The following is an 18,540-nucleotide window of genomic DNA, read 5'->3' as shown; positions in this document are numbered from 1 at the left end:
TCTTCACATTAAGAAAATGGGCAAAGTATTCATTCTGGCCACAAACATAATTTTTCAGCATGCAAGAGAGTTGATTGAAGTCATCTGTTGGTTTTTCCCATTTCCCAAAACTATTTGGATAAACAATAGATCCACTGTGTGTTGTGATAATGTGAGGCTCTAGGACTCCCATTCAGGATTGGGTCTTTTATTATCCATGAACCTCAAAGAGGAGAAAACAGAACCTGCCATATTCCTTCAATGATAATCCTTTCCCTGTGTCCCACAGGGTCCCCAGGAATCAAGATTTCTGGTAAACAAAGTTTTGTAATTCCTTATTGAAAATCTGGAAGTAAGACCATCAGGAAAGATGCCAGAAAACAGCATTTAATGTAGCAAATCAGTTTTCAGTGAACTTACTTAAAGTATCTCCTTGCTCATTCAGGAACAATATGACCCAAAGCGTGGGTTTCCCCTGAGGCAGCTTCCCTTCCACCTTCCTGTTCCTCTCAGAGATGGAGTTCTTTGGGTCAAGAAAGGGCGGTTCCTCCCTCTGTTCGACAGGCTTCCTGCCTCTGGAAACTCCAGTCTGAACTACCAGGTGGGAAGAGAATGCGATTCTCTTCTGCCTCCAAGATGTGCTGTATCACAGTAGAAGGCTGACAGTTTTATCTGGAAGGAAGGGGCCTCTGGGCAGGAAGCAGTTATGGAATGCAAGGGGAGGGGCCTCCAAGTTTAGAAATCCACTCAAGGTCTCTTTCTTTGCTAAACTAATACTGCATCATAACCCCCAGGACTCCAAAGCAGATTCCCCTAGATTTTATTTGTAGAAAGAGCTGTAAGGCTCATTTTAATCCAAGGGAAATAGCTTAAATGATATGTTTCTTTGTTACTACTACTTTTTTGAATTATATCACTCGTTAAAAGTATATTCTTTTGTCTTCAAAATTTGTACAAAATAACTAACATGGAAATGTTTTACATGATTTCACATGTATAACCTATATCTGATTGCTGACTACATGGGGAGAGGAAAGGAGAAGGAGGAATAGAAGTTGGAATTCAAAACGTTTAAAAAAATGTTTAAAGATTGTTTAAACAGGTAATTTTGGGGAAAGTATACTCTTTTCCTGAAGGCCTAAGAACTAGATCCAAAAATATAAAATGGCAAAGCATATCAATGAATCTCAGACAATGTTTCTGATAAAAAAAAAAATCCCTGCTGGCAAAGACAAGTATCACAGGATTTTGGATGGGAACTGGAAAAGACACTGGTGTCCATCTGACCTAGTTTTCTCATTTTACAGATAAGGCCACTGAGGCTGAGAAATATTAGCTCTGGGGGAGATCAGAAAAGACTTTATGTAAGAAAGCTGACTTGTAGAGAGGACTCTTTGAGGCAGAGATAAGAGGGATTATATTCCAGGCATGAGAGATAGGAGACAGAATGCCATTATTGAGAAACAAAAGTTCCATTTGGCTAAATTGTAGAATAAGGTAGTAGATGATGAGACAGGCTGGCAGCAGGTGGTAAATGGCTTTTAAATGCCAAACATTGGAATTTTTGTTTTATCCTATAGGCAATAGGGAGCCACTGGAACTTGTTGAGAAGGTTAGTGACACATCAGAGTTCTAATTAAGAAAAATCACTTTGATAGCGGTGTGAAGGTTAACCTGGAGTAGTAATAGATAATTCAGGAAAACTTGTTTGAAACTTTTGCAACAGTTTAAGTGAGAGGTGATGAGGATTTGAACTTAATGGTGACTTTGAGTTAAGAGAAAATGTCAGATGGGAGAAAAATGTTTTGGAGTTATAAAAAACATTTAGAGATAGAAAGTTGTTGGGGCTTTAAAAATATTTTTCCAAGTACATAGAAAGATAATTTTTAACATTTTTTTTTTGCAAAATTTTGAGTTCCAAATTTTCTCCTTCCCTAAGAGGATAAGCAATTTGATAGAGTTCATATATGTGCATTCATGTAAAATGTATTTCTATATTAATCACATTGTGAAAGAAGAAACAATTTGCCAAAAAAAAAAAAATACAGATAAACTTTTTTTTTTTTTAAGCCCACAGATTGTTGCTAAAGGACTACACAAGAAAAAAAGGGTCTCCATTTTTCTTTAGTTCTCCAGACAATGCTTGACATCTGGTGCAACATGGTGTCTGGTTATACTTACTTAGGACAAAGCTGCATGTGTTCAAGAATTCAAATCTATGGAACCACACCCTTGAAGAATCCCAGATCAGTTTTTCTTGAGCTATTTTGTATGTGTGGCCAGTAACTCCAAGGAGCATGGGGGAGACCTGTGAGCAGCCTCCCCCTTAATTTGCATAGGGGTTGGAACTGCAGTAGTTTAGGCGTCCTACATAAGCAGAAGGGAAGGAATTTCCCACCCACTGGGATCCTCTTCCTCCCCCCCCCCCCCCCCCCCCCCGCCCCCCTTGGAAAATGGAGCCTGCCTTATGTAGTTGAGAAGTTTGCCTACAAGCAGTTTGTTCCCTTTTATCTTTTGAAAGACTGACCTCCAGCTGTGGACAAGCTCAATGCTCTGTTCAATTGAGAGAATTCAGCATTGGTTTTCTGGAAACTGAAATCCACTACCTTGCTTTAGTTAATGGGGTTAAGGATGGGGGACCCTGTCTTGTGATACCTATGACTCAACACCTCCCACAATAGAAACTGATAATTGAAGGGAGTGCTGTAACCACTGTGGTTACAGCACAGTTTGGAAATGTTGAAAAGAGATGATTCCTGATGGTAGTAACAGCAAGCCTATGTCCAGAGGAAATTGGCCAGCCCGAGGAGCTACTGTTGAGCAGTGTGTCTGAATTGAAGATAAAAAGATGCTAGCATGTCAAGTAAGGGGACAGAAGTAGTTTCAGCTACAGGGCTTCTGAGTGGTGGAAATAGAACCAATGGATCTAAAAGATTTTATTCAGGGATTGAGAAAGGAGGCCCATGAAGCTGAGTGCCATAGAAAAGTCTGAACTCAAAAGCTTAGACCTCATACCGCTCACCTCCTAATAGAGATGATGGATTCAAAATGCACATAAAATTTTCTGTAGAGGGTCACAGTCAGTGAGGGAACTCTGAGGCCCAAGACCCTTCAGCCCAGAGGGAACCTACTGACAGTGTCTCTTTCAGCTCCCCATCTCTCCTAAGGGCTCTCAGCCTTCCTGAGAAGTCAGGGGGTGTGACAACCTGTGTTGAAATTGAAGCAGAGTGATACCAGGTGGGAAACTACATACAATATAGCAAATTGTATATGTGGTCCCACCTGCTCAGAGTTGTTTCTGTTACATTATAAAAAGGGGAAAGTCCTTGAAATAAACGGACTCCATTTTTCCACCATCCTTGGGAGTGCCCCCATATCACTTCTCTACTAGGAAGGTATATTTTAATCATCCTGGCGTGGGGGCTCTAGAAAGCAATGGTACATTTTGTTACCCCAACTGGGGGCTCTAGAAAGCAGGATATTTTAATCACCCTGGCGTGGGGGCTCTAGAAAGCAGGACTCAATACTTTAATCACCCCACTTGGGAGCTCTAGAAAGCAGGACACAACAATTTTGGGACATGGAAAATGTGGGAATTTGTTTAGCAGACTATGTAACTAGGTAGGACTTTAATGTTTCATTTTTTTTCCTCAATGCAGGTAAAAGTAATGTGAAAATATTTTTTATCAATTGTTCATTAAAAAATTAAAAACAATAAGCATTTTTAAAATTGAAAAAAAAAAACCTGGGATCTGACTAAGGCAGTGTTATAAATCTATGCCTGTGTAAATCTGGGGGATTGGATCTAGAGGACATCCTTTCTTCCACTTGCCACTCCAGCTTCAGCAATACCCCCAAAATTGAGACCATGTGACTTAAGCCTGATTCCCTGGAAGCCAGAGACAGTTCTGTCCAGCTTAAGCCATCTAAGGACCACAGGACAGAACCATCTAATCCCAAGGAAGAAGAAACTCAGTGTACAAAAGCAACATCAGAAGTGCATAGATAATTGATCCAGTGGCCAGACTGAAGTACAACGTCCTGAGCATGATGTATAGAATAGCACTTACACAGCCAGGTGGTACCTGCTGGTGCATACAGTAGTGGAGCCTATATAAATTTAAGTTAGATAAGCTTCCAATATATGTCTTCAATAATATTCAGTATAATAAATGTATAAAATTGTTGGTATGTAAATATAAACTGCCCCTGCTATTCCCCTGCCCTGCACCATCTATATACCTCTATTAATGCATTTCACAAAGGACTACAATTTTTTTAATGAGGTTGGAGTGGAATGTATAGTTGGCAGCTTCTGGGCATATGGGGCTAGTCTGTGAGTTTTCCGTGCACATGTGGGAGTGAGGAGTTTCCTGCTCAGCTCTTCCTTGGGAAGAGTAGACAGGAGAGGCTCCTAAATACACAGAGGTGTGGGAGAGTTTCCTGTCAGTATATGTTTTTCTTTTTAGCTCTTGAGAGCAACCTTTGGATAGAGAGAGCTTCTCACTGAAAACAGAAGAGTGTGGAGCTGACAGTTAGTTGGCCACTAGCTGAATGGTTGGAATATATGGGGCACTGGCTGGGCTATTCAGTGATATTTCAGACTTCTTAAAAGCACCAGGCCTGAATCCAATGAGAGGACCGACTGAAGGAAGCTTGTAGGAATCTGCCAGAGGCAAGCCAAATCCAGCTGGAGAAGGGATCAGGGAGATAGCCAGTAGAAGTCTCAGGCAGCTTGGGAGACCCAGCAGTTCCTGTCCTCACTAAGCCTGATATCCTGAGGACAGAGAAGCGTCTTGGCTGCAGCAGACCCCAAAGAAGAATTAAGGCAAGGTAGATGAATACTTAGGAGATGTTCCATCTTCAGTGAGGCATTCACTCTGAGCACTAGCGTCTTAAACTTCAACTGGGAAGGAGAACTTACCAAAAAGCCTTTTTTTTTCTGCCTTTTGCCATTACTGTTCATATTTATTCACAAGCCTGTCATAAGCGTTTGTGTATTTATTGACAAGAACAGGGCCTTTAGAAAGATAGGGACCTTTAAGGCAATCCCATTTGGACAGAAGAACGCCCCCTGCGTCCAGAAAAAGATCCAAGGAATCTGAATGTAAATCAACACATGCTATGCTCACTTCTTTTTTCTGTTTTATTTTCCTCTCCCATGGTTTTTCCCTTTTATTCAGATTTTTCTCTCCCGATATGATTCATAAAGAGATGTGTAATATAAATAAATTAATTTTAAAAAGAAAGAAAGACAGGGATCTCATTTAGGTGCTCCAAAGGGCTGAGCCATTATTTATTTTATTTTATTTTTTTTGCTAAGAAACCTCTAAAGATCAAACCTGGTCCATGTGGTCACATGTGGATTCTGAAACACAGATTACATCTGTGTCTTACAGGCAAGGCATTCATCAGGATTAGGAAATAAGGAAGGACAAAGAGTAAAAAAGGTAAAGGGGCAAAAAGAAAAAAATTACTTAGAATCCTTGGCTTATTAGGAAACTGATGCATAAGAAAATGATACTACTTGCCTTGGGAAGAAAAATAGGAATAATTAGAATTACTAGAATTTGACTAGTCCAGTGACTTCAAACTCAAATGGGAATGGGGGCCACTAATCAAGATATAAAATCCTTGCCACATATATTGATTGAGTTTTAAAATATGTTATCTATCTCTTGGTGTAAATTTCATTTATTTTGTCAAATATTTACTAATTACATTTTATTTTGGGTCAGGCTGTAATTGGGGGTGTTGTGGGCTGCATAAGGTGTGTTTGATACCTCTGGTCTAAGTCTAACCCCCTCATTTTATAGATAAAGAAACTGATACCCAATGTAGTGATGCTTTTTGCCTAGAGTAACACTGGTAATATGTAATCAAGGCAGGATCCAACTTCAGGTTTTCTCATTCCAAATCTAGTGATCTTTCCCAAGTAGATATGACCAAGATGCCTTAGAGAAGAAGTAGCAGAGTCAGGATTTGACCACCTTATTCTGGCTTCTGGTCCAATGTTTTGGAAAAAAAGGAGGAATTAGCAATAGTCCCATAATAACAATTGTTCTGTCCCAGATAGTACCTTTACTTTATAAACTAGGGAAAGGGAAGGGAATGAGCATTTTTATCATACCTACTATGTGCCAGCCACTGTGCTAAGCACTTCACAAATATTTTCATTTATCCTTACAATAACCCTATGAGGTAAGTTATCTCACTTTACAGATAAGGAAAATGAGACAAACAGGTTTAAGTGAAACCTTTTTTTTTTCTTTTATATCTGTCTCTGAAACAATCCTGAGAGGAAGAGTTATTGGAAAGGAAAATGCAGGTTAGGAAATTTGCTGAATTCCAAATTGTTAGATATTTTCCTTCTGACAGATTGGAGACTTTTTGTGAGAGTAACTTTCTATAATCCAAATGGAAGTATAATTCCCTTTTCACTATGAGTCATTTAGAAGACCCTGACGTGCCGGATGACAAATGAGTCCGTTGCTCAGTTGAGGAATTAGAGAGCTTTTTGACACAACTGTTTGTTATTTGTGTGTGATAGAGGGAGGCTATCAGACTGTCTTGGACTGAAGTACAGCTGGCCTTCTGAAGGTCAAAGCACAAGATATATAACGGGCAGTCTTGTCCAAGGATATTTCTGACCTTTTTTAGGATGTCCATTTGAGAAAAGATGGTTTCTAACTAGATGGTTTCTGTTGTTATTTACAGCTGTGTCCAACTCGTCATGACTCCATTTTGGGTTTTCTTGGCAAACATATAATAGTGGCTTGTGATTTTCTACTCTTGTTCATTTTACAGATGAAGAAACTGAGGCAAATAAAGTGACATGATGAGGGTCACACATGATGAATTTTCCTCACTCTAAGCTCAGCTCTCTAACCATTGCCTTACTGATCTGCCCCATTTAGGTAATGTGGCAAGTTTTTATTTGTGAGGGAGCGTGGAGTGTAGTGAAAATGCCACTTATCCAAGGTAATCCCAATAAACTTTGGATAGAAAATGCCATCTTTATCCAGAAAAAAGAGCTATAGAGATTGAATGTAAATCAACACATATTATGTTCACTTTTTTCTGTTTTTTTTCCCCTCTCCCATAGTTTTCTCTTTTTGATTTTTCTCTCCCAACATGATTCATAAAGCAATGTGTATTAAAAATAAATAAGAAAGAAAGAAAAAAATGCCAGTTAATAATATTGATAGTGAGATAGGCTGTACCTGGAAAAGGTGATAGGAAGCTGGAGCTTGTAGGCTTATAGAAGATGTGCTCATTAAGTATAACACCCCCTATTTTCCTTTCTCCTGCAGTGAAGCTGTCTGGGAGAACATGGCCCGCATGTGTGTGAAAACACAGCGGCTTGATGTGGCCAAGGTGTGCCTTGGGAACATGGGCCATGCCCGAGGAGCCAAAGCCCTACGGGAGGCAGAGCAAGAACCAGAGCTGGAAGCAAGAGTGGCTGTGCTAGCGATTCAGCTGGGCATGCTGGTAAGGCTGACCTGGTGGGGTACTGGGAAGGAGCAGGTCATCCTCACCTTCATGATAAAGAAAGGGGAGGAGGGCTGAGGATGGGAATGATGGCCTGTTTCTTTGCTCTATAATTAATAATAATAACCAACTTTTATTTAATAAATAGGCTGTATCCTCATTGGCCAAGTCCTTCAATTAGATTCTTCTAAACTCAGAGGTCCTCCCCATCAGGAAGAGCAAAAAGTAAAAGATGTTTAGAATATAAATGTCAGGTATGGAACAGGCCATCTTACTCCACACAGAAAGGGAACACTACACAGTAAAAATGCAAAATGTGTCCAGTTGGTTGAGAAGCCTTGTTGGAGCCTTTGCAATAGAGTGTACATCAGCTATTCTGCCTTTCCTCTCCACTAAGTACAGCCTGGTGAACACCAAGAGGATTCGTTTCTTTCTGGCTGCTCTGAGGGTGCCCTGTGCTAACTGGTACCAAAGGAAAAGACAGACACAAAAGGCAGGTGTATCCTAGGACACGAGTGCTGTGCTTATCCTTCAAGGCCAGCAGGACCAGGAGGGAGAGCTCCTTTATTCAGGTTTTTTCTATGCACACCCAGTTTTTGCACCCTGCAAGACCCAAAGTCTTGACTTTTCATCAAGATAATAAACTCAAAGGAAACAATTAAAGGAAGGATTCTTTGATCACTCATGGAACCCAGCCTCACACAGTTAAGTTGTGAGTGAGCATTGGCCAATCTCCTATTACACTGAGATAACACTATAAGATTTTTAAAGCATTTTACACCATCAGCTCATTTGATTCTTATGACAGCTCTCTGAGGTACTCATTGAATACATGAGGAAATTGAGGCTAACAGAAGGTAAGTGACTTTTCCAGGTTAAAAAGGATAGTAAGTGTCTGAGATAGGACTCAAACTCAGAGCTTCATACACTCCGCATGTCACGAAGCTGCCAAGACCAAGACTCCATTAGAACTGAGCCTTTTTGTTGAGCAGAAGTTTGTTTCTGCTTAAGTGAACAACTTTAGGAGCAGCAGGATATGGTTTACTTCAAAGTTATTTCAACCTTTCTTTATCACATAACTAATTCTCTTACATTTTCCTGTGACTGACTCTGCTGAGTAGAAATAGAAGTTTTTCTTCCTTAACCAGAGTCTCTTCTGAAAAGAGACAGAAGAACTCCTAAGTTGTTTATTTTTTCTTTCTCACCTCCTTCCCCACATTGGAAAAAATGATATGTATATATATTATAACTCTTATAACAAATTATTTCTAGTGAAACAAAATGCATTTCTGCATTGTCCATATTTCAAATATATGTTATTCTACATCTTGTGGTCCATCTCCTCTGTGTGAATAGGGAATATGATTCATTATAGGTCTTCAGGAATCTGAATTGGTTATTGCAGCTTTGAAATACAAGATGAGATGAGGAAGACTTTGAATGTGATTAATCTTTACGAGGTTTATTGTTTTAAAAATATTTCTTCTAGTTCTCATTGTTCTCAATTAGTTCGTAAAATCCCAGATTTTTCTGAGACCATACCTTTCATCATGATAGAATTTATTACATTAAAATATCATAATTTGTTTAATCATTCCTCAAATGATAAGACTCAGAAATTTTATAGGGTTTCTCAGTGAACTATGACACTGACATTTCTAATTATCTTGGCAAATCACTGAAATGTCTCCATGCTTGGAATGCTGATAAGTATTCTATGTGAAATTTAGATTATCAAAAGAAAGTTGTTGCTGGCCCTTTTTGTAGTGGCAAAAAAAACTGGAAACTGAGTGGATGCCCATCAGCTGGAGAAGGCTGAATGTGAGTTATGGTATAAGAATGTTATGGAATATTATTGTTCTGTAAAAAATAACCAACAAGATGATTTCAGAAAAGCCTGGAGAGACTCACCTAAACTGATGCAAAGTGAAATGAGCAGAACCAGGAGATTATTACATATGGCAACAAGAATATACTATCATCAATTTTGATGGACATGACTTTTTCAAGAACAAGGTGATTCAGGCCAATTCCAAATGGTCTTGTGATAGAGCCATCTGCACCCAGAGAGAGGACTGTGGGAACTGAATGTGCATCACAACATAGCATCTGCGCTTTTTTGTGGTGGTTGTTGTCTGCTTGCATTTTTTCTTTCTCATTTTTTTTCCTTTTTGATCTGATTTCTCTTGTGCAGCATGGTGTTGTGGAAATATGTATAGAAGAATTGTACATGTTTAATAAACATATATTGGATTATTTGCCATAGAGGAGGGAGTAGGAGGAAGGGAGGGAGGAAAAAATTTGGAATACAAAGTTTTGCAAGATGAATGTTGAAAATTATGCATATGTTTTGAAAATAAAGAGCTTTAATTTAAAAAAAGTTGTTGCTGATGATAAGACTATAGTCCATATCAAAATGTGATACCTTTTTTGTTTCTTTATTACTGAGGGACTGCAAGTGAATTGGTTGGTCTCTTATGGCAGCTAGAAGGTACAGTAGAAAGCTCTAGATGTAGCATTTGAAAAAAACTTAAGTTCAAATCCAGCTTCAGACACTTAATAGATAGGTGGTTATTTCAGTTTTTGTATCTATAAAACAGAGGTAATAACATTTAAGGATAAAATGAGATATTTATAAAGTACTTTATAAACCTTAGAGTACTATTCTTGTTATTATGTACCTCAGCTAAAAGACTGTCAATTCAATAAACATGATAAGTGCATTCTATGCAAAGAAAACCACAACATTTTCTAGGAAGATTTGGAAAGGAGAGAACACTTTCATTTGGAGGGATCAGGAAAAGCTTCATGGAAAAGGTGGCATTGGATTAGAACTTTGAAGTCAGAGAAAGGTCTCAGAAGATCTGGGGATGAGGCGAGATGAGGATTTCAGACATGAGGGGTGGCAGGTGCTAGTGCACTATTCTGAGCTGGGCTTGATGCAGGCAAATTCCCTGGTATTGGGTTTGATATTGAGACAGCATGAGATATTCTGTAGATTATCTAATAGTTACAATTGACTTAGCCATAACCAGAGCAGTATATTCAATACTATTCATGTTGACTAATTGAGTGTGGTTCTACTATCTCTGAGTTGCTCATGGCAGTCCAGCAATGGTCAGCCAACATCAAAGAACATCTAGAATTCCATGTGGCTCTTTTGTACTCAGATGACCAAGAAGTAATGTCAGCAGTCACAGGCCTTTAGTCCCCTGAGCCAATTAAATTTTGACAGTGGTTTCAATATTTTTTTAACTACCTTAATTTGTACAGATCAGTAGAGGTTAAGATCTTGCTCACATTTCATGAACAAAGGCAGAAAACTGCAGAAGATCAGGAAGCAGCTAGTGGTTCAGTTTGGCACTGATGGAAAGGGCATGAAGGTGAGTGATAGCCATGAAATAGGTCTGGAAAAATGGACTAGAGCCAGAGTGGGAAGAGCCTTTAATGTCAGTCTAAGTAATTTGTATTTTATTCGATACACTGGTTTGTTGAGGCATTTTTAATTGTGCCCAACTCTTCATGACCCCATTTGGGATTTTCTTGGCAGAGATACTGGAGTGGTTTGCCATTTTCTTCTTCACCCCATTTTACAGATGAGTAAACTGAGGCAAATAGGGTTAAGTGTCTGAGACTGGTTTTGAAGATTATCTTCCTGTTGTCAGGGCTGGCACTGTATCCACTGTGCCCTCTATATGCTGTAAAGCTAAAAATGGAACTTGAGCAAAGGAATAAGTAGGCCAAACCTGTGCAGAGTTGATATTTTGGCAGCTACGTAAAAGGATTGGAAAAGGGCAAGAAGATGAGTTAGCAGTTTGTTATAGTAGGCTAGATAGATGTAATAAGAATAACTCCAAGGTTACCTGGTAAGTTATTTGAATAATCTTTGAGATGAAGTGAACTTCCCCCCTTAAAAATCAATAAAGGAAAAGAGGATAAAAAAGAAGGGAGGAAAAAACGTGGTGGTGAACTTCATAGATATTGAACAAAAAGAGGTAGGGTAGAAAGGCAGAGTTAACACTTAAAAAGTGGTCAGGTGGACTTTGGGAAAGTTGTTTTTTAAATGCATTGAGATTAATTCACAGCTGAGTCACATTTCCCACAGCATCTTGTTTTAAAAATAATTGTCACATTAGGTAGGTTTTAATTTTATGTTTGACCTGTTGTGAGTATTCTCTAAATATCTATTTTTGGCAGATCTTTTTACTGGAAGCAATTCTATCAGTAACCAGATTGAGTATAATTACGTTTTTAAGTATTTTGAATTTTTTTTTTTTTTTGCATTTCCATTCCGTCTGTTATAGGTTCCTTCAGAGCAAAGACTACTTTTGATTTCTTCAGCCTAGGGTTCAGAACATCTTATTAACTGGCTGTTCAGTAACTGTTTTTTGAATGTCTGTTGTGCCTAGAATAATAGTAGGTAGTTTGATTTTCAGCTCCTCAAGGGATAGAACTAACACACTGATATATGTATTCAAACTATGTAACTTTCCCCACTTTGTAGCCCAGGAATCTTCTTATGTAGGATGACTTAGGAAATTTGCCTCTCCTTCTTGATTACATGTTTCTCTCTCTTTCTTTACTCTTTCTCTTCCAGGAAGATGCAGAGTATCTGTACAAAAAATGCAAACGTTATGACTTACTGAACAAATTCTACCAGGCTTCAGACCAGTGGCAGAAAGCAGTGGAAATAGCTGAGACCCATGACCGAGTTCACCTCCGTACCACTTATTACAACTATGCCAAACACTTAGAGGCCACAGCAGACTGCAACCTGGCACTGAACTAGTGAGTGATGGAGAGCAGGAGGGGAGCATACAAAGGAATGTGGATGCTCTGGTTCTTCCTCAGACTAATTCAGGGATTTTTTTTGCACTTTGCTAATTAAGTTTTGGGCTTCTACCTCTCCTTTTGTACCCTTATGAGATAAACCTCTCATGATCAAGGAATGATGTCCATTGGTACAGACACCATAAGCTAAGATCACAAGACAGAAGCACTACAGAAAAGTTTGTTAGCTCATATAGGAAGCTAATTATACTTTCTGCCTTTAAACCCCGCCCCCACACACACACCACTTAGTTTTGATATTCCAGGAGCTTCAAGGGAATTAATAGGCTCCTTTTTTTTTTTTTTTTTTTTTTTGCATTTTAACAAATGATATGATTTGGTTTTCATACAGACCAGATACACAGCTGTATCTTTTTTATGAATCACTCTGAGAGTGATTGAAGCCATAGAATTAACGCATTAATTTAATTGCTTTATCATTTTGGGGGCTTGATGGGATTTTTTTGGTAAGAAAAACTGCCCACTTTGGAGAACATAACTTTTATAGTGTTTACCCAAGCTCAGAAAGATATTCTCCACCTCCAGAAGGGGAACAGCTCATTTCCAAATGGGTTTCTTCCATATATGATTTGTTTCATTGCCATTTGTAAGTCATGACAATTATAAATAGTATGCCTAGCACTGTAACAGGATGTGCCCAAATATATACAGTCATTGACTTGACAGCCCAAAAAAATCCATAACAAAGCTACAGACCTAAGTATCAGCATTCAACCATTTGGCAAGCCTTTACTTGCCTTTATGTTATCAACTTATTTATTTTCTGCTTCTGTTCTATTCTTATTGGGGAGCAAAAAGGTGTGGTGATTACAAAATAAAATCTTGTAATGGATAGAAAATACTTTAAAATGCTACTTACATGTATCAGTCTTATTCTTTTGTTATTATTTTATAAACAGTTATGAGAAGTCAGACACACATAGATTTGAGGTGCCAAGGATGCTGTCAGAAGATCTACAGTCTTTGGAGATTTACATCAATAAAATGAAAGATAAGTAAGTCCTGTTGCTGGCCTGGCCCTGGAGATTTGGATTTTGAGAAATCAGAAGTGTTTCTAACGTGATTGAGGTTGTTTTAGAAGCTGTTTTCTCTGTCATTGAGATTTGAATCTAATTTCTGAATTTGAACCTGGTGTGCAAAGAGATTATGAAGAGCATATAGAATTGACTTTGGGAAACTCGGAAGTTGTTTTTTTTTCCATATCATACATCTGTGAATGGATCTAATTAGAGTTTCTTGTACATAAGGTTTTCTTTTCAAATGAGATTTTTCTCAGGACATTAGGAACATCATTTTCATCTTGTTTCCTAAATGAGTCATTTCCTATCTAAAACATTTTTGGAGGCAACAACATGAAGAACGGTCAAAAATTGATCCAGAAATGTGTAACAAAAACAGTAATGATTGAGAAAAAAGGCCCATTTTTTCTTCCATGCCTTCTAATATCTTTCTTCATTGTCACCTGTAGTACTCCATCGATGATAGTGTGACTCCTCAGCAATGAAGATAACCCCCTAAAGAGCAGAATCTGAACTTAGATCTCTTTATCTGCTATCTGGTGACCCATATTGACCCATATTTTGAAGTGATGAGATCTCCCCTAATAATGGGAAATTAAAGCTAGTGTTTTTGAAGCATCAAGTTGGAAGCCTAGATGGGGTTTCACATGAGGCTGGGAGGACAGAACAAGGTCACATCAACAGAAACATGCAAAATGTGATCTTACTGTGCTTTGTAGGAGCCTGTGGAAATGGTGGGCCCAGTATTTAGAAAGCCAAGCAGACATGGATTCAGCACTACGGTATTATGAATTGGCTCAGGATTATTTCTCTCTTGTTCGTATTTATTGCTTCCAAGGTAACATTCAAAAGGTAAGATCACTTAAAAAAATTTTTTTTTAAAACTTTTAAAAATTTGGTAAGATCACTTTTGAAAGATACATAATAGCTGGGCTAGGGAAGTCTTTGTCCTATTTAGTTAAAAAGCAAGACCAGCCCAAATTTAATGTGGATTTCTTTTTTTAGGCTGCTGAAATAGCCAATGAAACAGGGAACTGGGCAGCATCATATCATCTGGCCCGTCAGTATGAAAGTCAAGAGGAAATCAAACAGGCTGTCCACTTCTACACAAGGGCCCAGGCCTTTAATAATGCCATCCGTTTATGTAAGGTAGGTTCCAAGAACTTGGCCAGAGCAGACTCTTTCAGAAACATTTTTAGAGCAGTGTAGATGTACCATTCTATCACCTTCTATAGAGAAGCTAGAATATATTAGTAATGAAACTTTACTCAGAAACTTATCTTTTTCTTCTTCCCAGGAAAACAACTTAGATGATCAATTAATGAATTTGGCTTTGTTGAGTTCTCCAGAAGATATGATTGAAGCAGCACGATATTATGAGGAGAAGGGAGAACAAATGGACAGAGCAGTCATGTTATATCACAAGGTAAATAGGGGTCCTATTCATTACTGAATTTGTAATTTGAAGAATATTGACTTATGATATGTTCAGAGGATTTGAGTTCATTTTAGGTTCTTCAGGTGTCAGTAGAGCTTTAACTAAAGTTGGGTGACTGTGGTCAAACCATTTGTTTTCACCCGAGTTGAAGAAAAGACTGATGGATGAAAATACTCTGACCATTTTCTTTCTTTTGGGAGTATCCACAGCCAGTCAGTTCCCCCAATCTCTCCCCACACTCCATCCCTCCCTACACTCCATCCCTCATGCTTCACAGTGGCTTCTCTAGTCTCCAATTCTTGTGCATACTGGATTATTTCATGCTTATAGCTGGACGGTTTTTAGGTCCATAGAGTTGGGGGCCTTTAACTGATGTTTTAATTTCAATATAATTGATATTCTTTTCAATCCTATATAGTTTATGTTTTTAAAAAACATTCCAGGAAGGCTGACTTGTCAGAGGTATTAGTGACCAAAAAAAAGAACCCATGCTCTGTTTAATGAAAACTTATCATTCTATCTATCTCTGATTTTTCTCTCCTAAACCTATTCTTCATCCTCACTATGCTCTTTTGTCTCCCTATCCTCCATTCACTTTTTAAATCTCCACCCTTTAATTACCCAGTTCAGCTAACTCTATTCTCAAATCCTTGTATCCTTACCCTATCAATACAAGTACCTATCAAACCTCAACCCTGAACTACTCCAACCATTTGCTTCTGTTCCTATTCATGTACTGCAAAATAGAGCCATGAAACCAAGTTGACCAAACCCACTACACATTTACATTATCTAATAGCTCTGCTCATTTGCAAAGGCAATCCTTTCATTATTCCTAATGATTCTCTATCTTTCTTCTCACAGATATACCAAACCTTTTCTTCTCTCCTTATACTTCTCATTGTTCCCTTTCTTCCCATCCTCTCTACTAAGGACCTCATTACACTCTTTATTGAGAAAAGAGGCCATTTGCTGTGAGCTCTCTCATCTTTTCATCTCAAAAACCCTTGACATCATCTACTTACTCCTTTTCTGCAAGATCCGACAAGGTCAAACCGTCTACATTTCTCCTTGATTCCATCTCAATTTTGTTTAATAAGTTATCTCCCTTCAAACATTCCCTCTCTACTCTTCAGTCCCTGAAAAAAAAAATGGTCTAAACTCGTTGCCTTCCCTTCCTTACTCTCTCTTCTCACCTCTTTACTTCCTGGCTTCCAAATTCATCACTCATCCAAAACTATTTTCTCTAATATTACCTTTGTTCTTTCACTTGCCAAATTTAATCCCTCAATCCTCTCTGCTGTATCTTTTACTGTTGAACATCCTTTTTGTTCAGGGTACTTTTTCTTCTGTTGTGTGTGTGTATAGTACTATTTCCTCCAGGTTCTCTTCAATCTCATTCTTTCTCAGTCTCTTCTGCTGGCTAATCATATTATATGTCTCTCTAGTCTCTCACTTGATGATCTCATTAGCTCCCAGGGCCTACATATACTCTCTATGTTGATGACTCCCAGATCCTTACATCTAGCCCTAGTCTCTCTCCTGAGGTATCTAGTTCCATTACCAGCTGTCTATATAAAAATGAATTCCATGGAAAATGCCATCCTCATCCAAAGAGAAAACTATGGAGACTGAATATGGTATTTTCATTTTCTGTTTTCTTTCTCACAGTTTTTTTCCCTTTTGGTCTGATTTTTCTCGTACAACATGAAAAATATGGAATTTTAAAAGAATCGCACATATTTAACCTATATCAGATGGCATATTATCTTGAGGAGGGGGGAAAGAGAGAGAGGGAGAACAATTTGGAACACAAAGTTTTACAAAAGCAAATGTTTAAAACTATTCTTACATGTATTTGGAAAATTTTTTAAATTTTTCAATAGTATTTTATTTTAAAATGAATTCCAAAGACATCTCAGACTCAACATGTCTGGAACAGAGCTCAGCTTCTTCTGTTCCAAATCTACCTCTCTTCCAAACTCCCTATTTTCCCTCAAGGGAGAACTTGCCCTTCCAGTCACTGAAGTTGACAGTCTTCATTATCATCCTTGACTCCTCACTCCATAGACAAATGGATGCCAAATCTTACTTATCCTTCTTCAGTCTACCTTGCCCAAGTCCCCTTGTCTCTATTCACACAGCCACCCTTGTCGTTTGGATTCTTACATCTTTCCCATGGACCACTAGTCACCTGTTGGGTGGCCCCACCGCAAGTCTTTCCCCACTTCAATCGATCCTCTAAACGGTGGCCAGAATGATCTGACCATGCCGTTTCTGTACTCCTACAGCTTCTTGGAGGATTAAATAGAAACTCCTGTTTGGTCTTGAAAAAGCCTTTCATAACCTGACCCCTTCCCATCTTTGAACCTAATAATACAGTTCTCTTCCCACACTCTAAAGAAGACTAACCTCCTTGCTGTTCCTCCAACACTCCATCCTTATCTCAGTACTTCCCCCCAGATGTGCCCCTTGTCTGGAATGATCTCTCCTCTTCCTCAAAAGCCTGCTCTTTCTTCTGGACTCTGTTCAAGCATTTCCTGATTCGCTTATGGCCAACATTCTCACTCCTTAAACCACCTTGATGGTTAGATGGGTAGAAACAGGAGACACACACCCAAACATTATTTCCCCTAATAGATTGGGAACTCCTTGAAAGCAGACTTTTTATTTTTGTCTTTGTATCTCCAGTACTATGCCACTATGTGACCACTATAAATACTTCTTGGGTGCTTAGAATTCCAGTTCAAAGGACTATCTTGTTTTCTGCAGGCTGGCCACTTTTCTAAGGCTTTGGAATTGGCATTTGCCACCCAGCAGTTTGTGGCTCTGCAGCTGATTGCTGAGGATTTGGATGAGAAGTCAGACCCAGCCCTTCTAGCTCGCTGTTCTGACTTCTTCATTGAGCACAGTCAGTACGAGAAGGCAGTAGAACTGTTGTTGGCAGCCAAGAAGGTAAGTGCCTTCATTCTAGCTCCTTCTAAGCCCCCAGATATGAGAGAACAGAAAGAGGAAGGGGTGCCATTATTTAAAAGACTCCCTTTATCCTTAGCTTCTGTCCATAAATCACATTTTAGAATTCTGTTTCATCCTTTTTACTCCACAATCAAAAGGTACTCTAGCTTATTGCAACTAAGGGACAGATATTCTTCTTATGTGGCTACCATCCAAAGAAGTAGTCGGCTAGACCCCATCCTAAAAGTACAAAGAGGAACAGAAAAGAAATTCCCCTTGCCTTAGTCTCACTGGGATTCATTACTGCAGCTGTAAGCAAATGTACTTTATAGTCATGGCCTCACATGGTAGTCAGTGAGTTATAAGAATTCTTTTCTTTTTGTAAATTCTTTTCAGGTGGAAAAAAAAATTTCACAGATATTATATGGTTTCTTAAACATTCTTAGCTTATGCATGTTGAAAAAATTTTATTTCTCCCATCCATACTGAAAATAACTCAGAAATTGACAATTCCTTTGCCCTTCTACCTTTTGAATAAGTATTTTATTTGATAACATTCGAATCCAAATCCTTTGCTTCCATTTTCCTCCAGTGAAAATGAAGTTGCTTTTCCATGTTAGGTGCCAGGTATGGCATGTTGCCAGGTCTTTGGCATTGCTCCTTCAGTGGTGTCCACAACTTTTACCTTTTCCTAGGAGCCCTCGGAGACATCAATGTGAATCATCACCTAAGCAATGAATAGAATCTGCTCTTTCTGAAAAGAGAGTACCCAGGCTTTCCCAGAGATCCAAGGACTGACAAGGGCAC

The 18,540-nt window shown here is 38.6% G+C and overlaps 2 protein-coding genes across 4 annotated transcripts in view; one reads left to right on the top strand and one right to left on the bottom strand.

Annotated features, from left to right (window-relative positions):
• Window positions 1-671, bottom strand: part of TMEM204 (transmembrane protein 204) — a 45,790-nt gene extending 45,119 nt beyond the window's left edge. Inside the window, exon 1 of the mRNA XM_051969425.1 lies at window positions 400-671. The gene's annotated coding sequence lies outside the window, so the exon portion shown is untranslated. The remainder of the gene's footprint in view (window positions 1-399) is intronic.
• Window positions 1-18,540, top strand: part of IFT140 (intraflagellar transport 140) — a 192,759-nt gene that overhangs the window by 167,968 nt on the left and 6,251 nt on the right. For all 3 annotated transcript variants that reach the window (XM_051969403.1, XM_051969401.1, XM_051969402.1), the window contains 7 exons: window positions 7,293-7,470; window positions 12,068-12,258; window positions 13,221-13,316; window positions 14,060-14,192; window positions 14,346-14,489; window positions 14,638-14,766; window positions 17,551-17,733. In XM_051969403.1, coding sequence (XP_051825363.1) covers window positions 7,293-7,470; window positions 12,068-12,258; window positions 13,221-13,316; window positions 14,060-14,192; window positions 14,346-14,489; window positions 14,638-14,766; window positions 17,551-17,733 — 1,054 coding nt within the window. The remainder of the gene's footprint in view (window positions 1-7,292; window positions 7,471-12,067; window positions 12,259-13,220; window positions 13,317-14,059; window positions 14,193-14,345; window positions 14,490-14,637; window positions 14,767-17,550; window positions 17,734-18,540) is intronic.

Source organism: Antechinus flavipes, chromosome 1, assembly GCF_016432865.1.
Source record: "Antechinus flavipes isolate AdamAnt ecotype Samford, QLD, Australia chromosome 1, AdamAnt_v2, whole genome shotgun sequence".
Classification (NCBI taxonomy): Eukaryota; Metazoa; Chordata; class Mammalia; order Dasyuromorphia; family Dasyuridae; genus Antechinus; species Antechinus flavipes.
Note: the sequence above shows the minus strand (reverse complement) of the source record. Positions and strands in the feature narration are given on the sequence as shown.